The sequence below is a fragment of the Aplysia californica genome, unplaced genomic scaffold (genome assembly GCF_000002075.1).
Source record: "Aplysia californica isolate F4 #8 unplaced genomic scaffold, AplCal3.0 scaffold00333, whole genome shotgun sequence".
In the NCBI taxonomy this organism is placed as follows: Eukaryota; Metazoa; Mollusca; class Gastropoda; order Aplysiida; family Aplysiidae; genus Aplysia; species Aplysia californica.
The window spans coordinates 719,590-730,551 of record NW_004797603.1 but is presented as its reverse complement, the minus strand read 5'-3'; the positions used below and the strand labels follow the sequence as shown (position 1 = coordinate 730,551).

Genomic DNA, 10,962 nt, shown 5'->3' with positions numbered 1-10,962 from the left:
TTTTTTAGTGTGCAGTACCTAAAGTATTTGTATTTGAGACGAAACCAGGTGCTTAAATGACAGTGCATGTATTTTAAACCTCCTGTTTTCTAATGTTAATAGGGCCTAAGATAAGTACGGCTAGACTGGCAGTCTAGCCGTACTTAAGTACAGGTAGACAGCCAGGCTGTCTAGCCGTACTTAAGTACGGGTAGACAGCCAGGCTAGCCGTACTTAAGGACGGCTAGACTGTCAGGCTAGCCGTACTTAATATTGATGGCTAAATTGTAAATGAAATATTTAGTTTGCAATGCCTAAAGTATTTGTATTTCAGACAAAACAAAAAGGTGCCTTACTGACTTGCATGTATTTGAACCTGAATAATTACTAGATCTAGATCTAATGAGACCTGTGTACTTAACAGGCTTGAGTCGATAGGGCCAAACCTAGATCTAAGTACGGCTAGACTTGCAGTCTAGGTTATCCGGAAAGACACAATTGTTAAAATGACCCATTCTGAAGAAGTTAGCCTACCGTATTTTATCAAAAGGCTGTGCCTGGCCTCTCTTTTCCGAGTGAGGGTCAGGGAGATATTATTCTAGGCACAAATTTTGTGTCCGAGAATCTTAGATCGTCCACCACAACATATTTCCGGTCCTACTCTAGATTTTTCGGGCGCGCCATTGGAGCTAGCTAACAGTACGCGCACACGACACGACTTAGATGATAACAGAGAGAACGCCGAAACTAAAGCGGCTAAAAATCGCCCCCCCCCCCCCCCCCCCTTTCGAAAGTAGTGGTCGCGCAAAAGAGTGCGCTGCCCCGCCATGGTAATGGTAGAAGATCTAGTTTTTGTTTGATTGTTTCGTTTTGTGTCAAAGTAGTGGAGTATCTTTGGTCATCTTTGGTCGAATGGGAAAGGAAAACTTAATTTAGACGGCAGTCACGGTACAGCTCACTAGGCCTAGGTGTACCACCACTGCCCTCTGTGCCACATTCATCCCACCTCGCGCGAGATACATAATCAGGATTATCGGATAGCGATAGCGATCCGAGGGGCAAAGGTGAAATCGCAGCCAGTCACTTAAGTACGGCTAGCCACTTCGTATTTTAATACCTATCGGCACTTACTGAGTCCGTCTCCGAAATCGACGTTCTCTATGTTTCGCCCTTAAGGTAGCAATCCATATGTGCGGGACGACAGCGGCAACGGCACAGCAGCGGGACGATATATGAGGTACCGCAAGTCACATTAACTCCATATGTGCGACAGCGGAAAGGCAGCGGTACGAAGTGTGCGATATCGCAAGTGGCAAATTCAATAGGGGAAGGCATGTTGGCGCCTTTTTTGTTTTGAGCAGCATGGCACCTACCCAGTCAAAACCAGGGTTGGTGATTTTTTTGATTTTTTTCATAAAAATAAAAAAAATCGATTTTTAAAAATTTATATCATGATTTTTTAAATTTAAATCAGATTTTTTTTTTTTTATGTCGACACAGTTTGGGATGTTTGTTTGCTAAAAGTATGTTCTTTTAGTGCAAAATGCATTGTCTTTATTTTTACTAATGATTAATTTAAGCAACCGCAAAAGAAAGCCTTAATCTGCTATATAATAGTATATATAAATATATATAAATATATATATATATATATATACATATATATATATATATATATATATATATATATATAAGAAAATGTCAGTCTAAAAGGAAGGGGGGTGGGTAATTATGCATAGATAAACTTGCATTTTATTACAGTGTGTGTGTGTGTGTGTGTGTGTGTGCACGCGCCTGTGTTTGTCTAAAAAGAAAAAGAAAATGTTAATTTCAATAATTTAAAAAAAGTAAATTGAATGTTGTATTATTTTACAGTGACAGGGGGGAAAGCAGACTTATAAGCATGATTTTATTAGTCTACTAAACCTTATATACTGTTTTATAAAACCAAGGAAAGGAATTCTGAATATTTAAAGATGTAAAAACAGAATACATTTTTAAAAGTGATTTAAATCACTGAGTTTTATTTTTAAAATCACGTTGATTAAAAAAAAATGTTTAATCAACTGATTTAAATCAACCCAACCCTGATTTCAATTATGAAAAAAAAGTCAATTGAATACTCTATTATTTTACAGTGACAGGGGGGGGGGGGGGCAGACTTTTAAGCATGATTATATTAGTCTACTAAACCTTATGTTTAATAAAACCAAGGAAAGGAATTCTGAATGTTCAAATATGTAAAAACTGAATACATTTGTTAAAAAGTGATTTAAATCACTGATTTTTATTTTAAAAATCAAGTTGATTGAAATATAAAAAAAATCAACTGATTTAAATCAACCCAGATCTGATTTCAATTATGGAAGAAAAAAAGTAAATTGAATACTGTATTATTTTACAGTGAAAGGAGGGAAAACAGACTTCTAAACATGATTATATTTGTCTACTTAACCTTATATCTGTTTTATGAAACCAAGGAAGGGAATTCTGAATGTTGAAATATGTAAAAACTGAATAAAAAGAGATTTTTTAAAAAGTGATTTAAATCACTGATTTTAATTTTTTTAAATCAAGTTGATTTAAATTTAAAAAATCAACTGATTTAAATCAACCCAACCCTGGTCAAAACTGTCTCGGTTAATGAAACAAGAACGAATACTGCTGATGATTTGGCTCCTGGTTAATAATAAGAAAGAACTTCGCCAGTATTGTAAAGTTGCAATTATCTTGATCTTTTGTCACTAGCATAACGTACAGGTCCATCCATTCCTTTGCCATTCAGGACAGCCCAGAAGGCACCATTTGGGAATATCAAGAAAACGGGTGGATGAACGACGACACAGGGGTGCAATGGTTTCAGCAAGTTTCCCGTGTCAAATGAATTGACTGCATCACACAGAGATTCTTCACAGTCAACCCTATTCCGCCACATTCATATTTTTGTCTGCGGCAGAGCTGCGGCAGCGGCAGCGGCAGAATCGCTCCTGGGTGCAATTTTTATCGTCCCGCTACCGTACCGCTGCCGTACCGCTTCCGTCCCACACTTGCCTATGGATTCAGACATTGATACACAGAATTCTGTGCATTGATATTTCTGTTGGAGCGATTTTTATCGTCTCGCTGCCGTGCCGCTGCCGTACCGCACATATGGATTGTCACCTTTAGGCTGCAATAAATGCAGCGGGACGAAGTGTGCGATATCGCAAGTGGAAATTCAATAGGGGAAGGCATGTTGGCGCCTTTTTTGTTTTGAGCAGCATGGCACCTACCCAGTCAAAGCCTATGCAGACAGAGGTCGTGAAAATATGAAGCAACAATTGAAGCTTGGTTTTTATAGGACTTTGAATTTCATGGAAGGAAAAGATCGAGAACAATGAAGTCTAGGCCGATGGCTCTCAAAGAAACCCGAGTGGGCGGGGGCTTGATTATTAATACGGTATACATGTTTTTTACGTACAGTGGAGTCCACTTAAAACGAGTCCGGAAATAACGAGAAGTCTGTTATAAAGGCATTATTCTAAAACCCCGTTTTTTCCCCTTTTTTACCTTTGTAAATAAAAAACTGCTACAGCGCTATCAGACAAACATGCGAGTCGGTTATAGCGGAATATTGCTGCTGCTGTGCACAGTGCATAGGCCAATTATACATAATTTAAAAAACCTTGCCAGTTGAGAAACTTGTTGGTGATCTAGCGAAACAAAGAGTGGGAGAGCCAATGTGTGTCAACAATGAAGGTCGGAGCGACTGAGTAGGGAGGGTGTGGCATGCGCAGACAAGCAGAACGCATCGCATGATAGGCCAGTGTAAGCCTAGTTTAGATTATAGAGGCCTACCATGCCTTTCACTTCTCCAATGTGGGGATGGAGAGGTCACAGCAATGTGATGGGTGGAGCGAATTAGTGACGTGCGCAAGCTGACGGAATGTGCCGCAGGGTGTGGTGAGGTGGGGGAAAATACAGCGGGCGAGTTAACCCAGAGTAGGGCTGGGTCACGAGCGCGAAAACGGAACTGAATCGCCACTCTTCCCTGTGGAACGCGATTCACGATTCACCTCAGCGGAACGCGGAACAGTATCGCTAATCGCCAAACGATTCCCGATTCACTCCCCTGTCGCTGTCACCACCTTGTGGATGGTTTAACCTACTGCTGAGTCGAGTCACGAGCGCAAGAACGGAACGTAACACTTAGTATGGCTCCCCTTATTTTACAAAAGATGGTATAGTCCAACCCCCCTATTAAAACAAAATGAACGGGGTCCAACCAATAGACGGAAGGAATTTTATGGAGCCATTGTTTTAGCGGAGACATCTAGTCATCTCCGGTTTTAGCGAATCATGGGGTTGGGGGGGGGGGGATTTATGGGGGCCACTAATTGAGGTCAGTTGATAGAGCAGCGCAACAAGAGGTGTGGGGCGGAGAGGATGGCGGAACAACAAGAGTGGGACTCGTGCTCGCCAAGAGGCGTTGATATGACACTGTTCCGTTTCAGTCAGTGTTCCGCCACAGCTTCACCAGCGCTCGCGTACTCGCGATTCATTGAAGCCGACTGAATCGCGAATCGCCACTCTCAAATTTGACGAGCAGGATCCAGCCCTAGCCCAGCGCCTTTTCTTTCTGATCGCCAACGCCGAGCTGTCAGTCAACATTGCAAGATCTAGCACTAGAGAAAGAAACCTGATATGATTCGATTTTTGATCAAGTAAGACCTAAAGGTCATGTTGAAATCAAATCATCATAAGGGGAGATATCAAAAGAAGATAAACAGAACCACAAAATCATAGATTGGACCTACTTTACCTTGAATTTATTACTGGATCCCTTATAGCGAGAATCCTGCTATAACGGACATTTGGCCCCGGTCCCCTCCCTCTCGTTATAACAGGATTCCACTGTATTGTACTTAAAACAAGATAACAGACACAGCATGCAGGTTCTGCTACAATTAGATCTCTATAATATGTCTGCCCCGCTCAATATCAGTCGTAAGACACACTGTTCTATTATCAGCTACGAGCCTCGAAAGGCAAAAAAGTGACTTTCCATTAAATTTTGGGGTTTTTAAAAAAATATATATTATATTGAAAGTTTGATGTTTTCTGCTTCATTTAAGATAAAAATAAACAACTGTAATCGACTATAAATATTTTATTTTAATTTATTTTGGAGGTGTGTATGGTTTGTTGTGAGCTTGGGTGACGAGATAAAATTAAGGAATTTGGACCTTGCTATTGTGTAGCTGTGAGATTATTTTAAGAATCATTACCTCTTGGCCACCTTTGCTTCAACCAAAGATTCTCCACTAGTGGAAAATCTTTGCTTCAATGTTCTTCATTCGCATCTATTTTTAGATTTTGACCCTTTTTCCAGCATGAATGGTCTGAAATTTAAACAACTCTGATTGGTAAAACGGAACAAATACGGTAACTTCTAGCTCACTTCCAGCTTGTTTCCGTAAACAGCTGACTGTGCGTATGGGCCTTGCTAGCTGCTATCATCTGTTGATCTTTCAGTTTTACACTTGGGTTGACTTTAGTAATTCGTTTTTATTGTGTTTTAGAGCTTTTAAAAGATTAATTAACCTTCCTGTAGATCTCTCAGCGCGGACTCCTTATCAAGAGGCTACCGAGGCGGTCTATGTGCACGTGGGTGTACAGTGGAACTCGGATTCAACGAGGTCGCCGGGCCTGACTTAAAATCTCGTTGAATCCGAGTGTTCGTTATAGCAAACACGAGGTTCTGTGTTGATAATTACAGGCACTGAGCAAGTAATGTATAAAGAGAAGTCACAAGTAATGCCTGAAATGCCAGTGTATATTATGAGCTGTGTAAAAAAAGAGAGAGAGAGCGGTTCGTTCAAGTGCACATGCCTGTGTCATCTTGAATGTTTACCAAAAAGTGGTGTTGCTGTGTGGAGCCAAGCATACGGCAACTTGTGATTCCATAGACCAGCTCATAATTCATTACGTAGATCTACGTCAAGACTAGCCTATCATTGTAATAATGATCAGTAGCCGAATGGAAAAAAAACAAACCGTGACGCGTTTGTATCCCCGGACCGCTGGTGCCCCCTGACACGCACACAGTCACACGTGTGCAGGCTGCCATCCGACCCCGACACACGCAAGAGTAGACACGTGCGCGTGCCAACAACGCATGTGTTGGTATTAAAAAAGGCCGCTCATTGGTCGCATGCAATCGGCTAAGGGAATAAATATAATGGTTCACGATGCAGGTACAATGGATGGTTTCCGAGAATACGGTAGATAAAGTTCGTTCTCGGAGAAAAATGAGCGAAGCCACGTCTATGGGAGCTGTTCACCCTGGAAGCGACCTCGTTGAATCCGAGCTCGCTGATTTTTAAGTGCTCGTTGAATCCGGTTTATTTTTATTTGATTTTAAAGAAGAAAAAAAACGGGGAATCTATCTCATCTCGTTGAATTCGAGTTGTCGTTGAATCTGAGCTCGTTGAATCCGAGTTCCATTGTATGTGTGTTGGTGTGTTTGTGTGTGTGTGTGTGTGTGTATGTGTGAGTGTGAGTATGTGTGTGTGTGTGTGTGTGTGTGTGTGTGTGTGTGTGTGTGTGTGCGTGCGTGTGTGTGTGTGTGTGTGTGTGTGTGTGTGTGTGAGTGTGTGTGTGCTCTCGTGTGTTTATGGTGCTATTGCAAACGTATAATCAGGTAGCGTAAACACGGTACGAAAGCCGACTCACGGCCTTTCGAACGCGTGGTTTCGGTGAAATGGGAGTAGATCTAGATCTGTTCTAATTCAGATTTTTGTTTCTTTGCTCTTTAGCTAAAAAACACCAAAAGCTGAACACTTTGAAAAAGTTTAGATTATCTTCGCTATAATAGTGTAAGTTGTTTGTATATCCGGGTATTTGAAGCTGGAGAATCGCCGTGGAAAGGGAAGCCCCTCGCTGTCGGTATGCGAGGTCCTCCGGTTCAAAATTGACACCCATGCATTCGAATGCTTTGCAGAAAGATTGATGATTAAATACCGTCTTTTCATTGGCGGAGAACTATACAGCTTTGAGCGTGGTTTCCCGTGGTTATTATTTTTTGCCTTTGGCGTTTACTTTAGATAGAAAACCTTGAAAAAAGGGTTTAAGTCTTCAAACATCATTTTTAACATGAAATCTGTTAAATACCGGCAGAAAAAAGGTACCAATAGAAAGAACAGTCCTTTTTCTATTAGAATAAAGTCGTTGGCTTTCAATTATTTTGCATGAATCCTTCTGCGAAACAACCGGGAGCACTCAGTATACTACAGTATTCAGCCGGCTAGCTCGCCGCGAAGGCTGGTGCAACGCCGGCCAAGACAATTCTCGGTGTTTTTATTGAAATAACGACAGATTATCGTGTTTGAGGCAATAAAATACTGATTTGTAATGATCTCAGAGTCATGAATAATATTAGGCTTCATTTCTATGTTACAGCCAGGCGCGGTCCGTCCATAGAGCACGGTCGTGCAGTGCCGCCCAAAATTTTTGAATGTTCTATTACGTAAAACACCCACAATAATAAAATAAAAGAAGCCAGAAACAAATACAAGCCAAATATTATATCAAAACAAAGGTCCTTACTGGCGCCATAACTTATTTCTATGTTTATAGCGCCGTAAAACATCTACTATCAGGGGCGAAGGCTGACTTGTTTGACAGGGTAATCAAAGTGAAACGGGATCAGATATGGCCTGTAGATATGACACAAGAATCTTACTCGAGGCGGCGACTCTGTGTTGTGAATGAAAACAAATCCGGAATTCATATTGTATGTTCAACCGCCAAAATAATCGGGAAAGTATCTTATTAAATATCAGTTCCAACTAAAATTAAATTTAACTTTAGATGTGAATACATAAACACAAAGCAAAGAAGCAGAGATGTCAGTGCTAGATCTATATGTTATAGATCTACCAGTGAGTCTAACTCTTTGGTAGAACATGACAATTATCATTTTTTAAATTTAACATTTGGCTGTTTTTGTTAGCCTTTCGCGGCCAGGAGCTGGTGTCATAATCGAGGTCACGATCTGATTATAGGACGGTAAAAAGTCGAGGAAAAAAGCAAGCACTTGCAACAGTGAAGAGATTGTTAGGAGTTAGTTCCCCTCACATTTGTGAGGTTGACTCGACCAGTGTTAGTTAGCTTACCTAATCAGGGCTTGAGATTGATTATAACTGTGACCCCAAAGGGGTGAACAGGGTATATGTGGCAATGAAACAGCTTAGACTGCTATGCACATGTTTCCTTCAACTGAATTGGTAGACTCTTCCAGCCTCACTTTAAGCTTACTTAATCAAAGCTTGCGACTGCTTATGGAGTGGCCCGAGAGGGGTGAGGAGGCTATTTATGTGGCCGTGAAACCGTTTTGAATGTTAGGCATACTGTTCATTGTTGATTACGAACGTCTTTTGACATTTAATTTAAGAGGTTTACGTTTATGGATGAAAATGACAGCGACAATGTTTCAAAATTAGGAAGGGAAGCAGTGATTATTTGATTATATGGACGCTTCGCCCCTGTCTACTATGCCATTCCAAAGTTTACGCGCTTTAGCCAAACAAATAAAGATATTCAACAGTGTAACCAGACCTATAAATCGCTCTTGCGGATAACCCAAGCGATGACGACACTCGTAGCGAGTTTGGCGGTACATTAATATTAATAAGCCGGCACATCTCAAATGTACTCCTGCCGAATAGTGTCGAAACATAGCCCACAGTAGGCAGTCTAAAAATAAACACGATAGACCCTACGCTCTTCTTTGCCAGTATTGTGTGAGCCCCGGAGCAATCCAGCGGAGTGCTCAAGTGAATTGTGATTGGTTCATTGTTTGTCGTGCCACTATTTTAAGTGACTCTGTAGCCGTGAACCTGAGGGAGGTATGAGTGGTGCCTTTGAATGGTTTTGTAGTGGAGTAGTGAAAGTTATTACATGTACTTAACTGTTCAGTTCCAATACAGGAAGAACAAAATTGATGTTTAGCTAACAAGCAAATTTAGTACGAGGAATCAAAGCAACAAGTAAAAAGAATGAAAATAAAACCACGAGGCCCTCCCTCACCAACCCAAAGATCCTAAAATTATACACCGTTTCATTAACTATGCCCTTGACTATCTTCAGCAAGCGATAGCTTAATTATTATTGTGCACGCCCACTTTTTAGCCCCACGAGCCGCCCCTGGTTACAGCGATTGTACTCTTTTAATGTAGATATGTTTAGAGCACTTCATGGTACTCTTTTACTATCTGTCAAACATAGGGTTGTAACCACTTAACGACTTCAGCAATATTATATTAATAAGTTAAATTGAAACAGCTGCCATTCTCTTACACATTGACAGGGAGGTAAAAGTATGGTACTCAAATTATCAGGAGACACAGGCCTTTCATATGAAACAGATGAATTTGACATACAGCTACTTTGAAAATTTAGTGTCTGGTAACCAGGCGCGGTTCGTCCATAAAGCACGGTCGTGCAGTGCCGCCCAAAATGTTTTAATGTTCTATGACGAAAAGCACCCACAATAATAAAATAAAAGACGCCAGAAACAAATACTAGTCAAATATTATATCAAAACAAGGCCCTCGCTGACGCGGTAACTGTCATTTCTTTTCTATAGCGCCGTAAAACATCTACTATGCCATGCCTAAGTTTATGCGCTGTATCGAAACATAACAGGATAGTCAACAGTGGAAACCTGACCTATAAATCGCTCTTTGGGATGACCCAAGCGATGACGACACTTGTTAGAGAGTTTGGCGGTACACTAATATTAATAAGACGGCACATCTCAATGTGCTCCTGCCGAATAGCGCCGAAACATAGCCCACAGTTATAGGAAATCTAAAAATAAACGCCATAGACTGTGCACTATTCCATGCCAAAATTAAGTGGGCCCCGGAGCAATCCAGCGGAGTGCTCAAGTGAATTGTGATTGGTTCATTGTCTTGTCGCTATTTTAAGTGACTTTGTGACCGTGAACCTGAGGGAGGTGAACGTGACATACTTAAGTCGTCGTCCTATGAGTTGTGCTTTTGAACGGTTTTGTAGTGGAGTGGTGAAAGGTATCACTTGAGTGTTCAGTTCTAATGCAGGAAGAATGAAATTGACGTTTAACTAACAAACAGATTTAGTTCTAGAAGTCAAAGCCACAAGTAAAAAGAATGAAAATAAAAGCACAAGGTCTTCCTTCACCAACCCAAAGATCTTAAAATTATACACCATCCCATTTACTCTGCCCTTGATTATCTTCAGCCTAAGATAGCTTCATTTTGCACGCCCACTTTTTAGACCCACGAGCTGCCCCTGTTGGTAACATAGTATAACACTAATATTTTGTTGCATTTGACATGAAGTCCAGTCTCGTTAAAACTTTGTTTGGCCCATAATTTTTCTCTCTGTAAATGAATAGTTTTCTACTTTTGTATGTTACCTTGTAGCGGCATAGAAAAGATAACGGCCAAATTTCAAGTCTCCATCTCAATTCTAAGACCCCCATTGCTATGGAAACATTTTGCTCAACTTCGGAGGCCATTTTCTCCTTTTTTGTGTTTCCTCACTTCGCACAATTAAAAGTTCTGTATTTTCGTAAAATATTGTCATTCTTACTTCATTCTTGTTTTATATTGTAGGGAAATAGATGATAGGTTTTTAAAAAATAATTATAACTCAGTTTTGAACTTTCCTTCATATGACTGATATTGACCGACAGGGACAAAAATATATTGAATCCCAGAACGTCCCTAAGTCCAGGTACCTAGATCGACGAAAACTTGAACACATGGGTGACGGAGAAAGACAGATTAGATTATTAGAGAGCGCCCGAACTGAAATCGAAATGATCGAGTAATCGCATGTTTTAACACTAATATAGTGTAAAGCGCATAGAGCCTGCTGTTGAGCGGGGATATACGCTATACAAATGCAATTTATTATAATAATAATAATAATAATAATAATAATAATACTTATTAT

General features: G+C 40.5%; 1 protein-coding gene across 14 annotated transcripts in view; it reads right to left on the bottom strand.

Annotated features, from left to right (window-relative positions):
- The window catches only part of LOC101862049 (carbohydrate deacetylase), a 31,346-nt gene that overhangs the window by 19,160 nt on the left and 1,224 nt on the right, over nucleotides 1–10,962 (bottom strand). For 3 of the 14 annotated variants that reach the window (XM_035970886.1, XM_035970887.1, XM_013084997.2), the window contains exon 1: nucleotides 10,421–10,509. The exons of 7 other annotated variants lie outside the window; for them this stretch is intronic. In XM_035970886.1, coding sequence (XP_035826779.1) covers nucleotides 10,421–10,486 — 66 coding nt within the window. In that variant the 5' untranslated portion in view covers nucleotides 10,487–10,509. Of the gene's footprint in view, nucleotides 1–513; nucleotides 676–1,110; nucleotides 1,130–10,420; nucleotides 10,510–10,962 lie in introns of those variants that run through there. 4 more of the 14 variants (XM_013084996.2, XM_005102655.3, XM_005102648.3 and 1 more) reach the window with 4 other exon arrangements.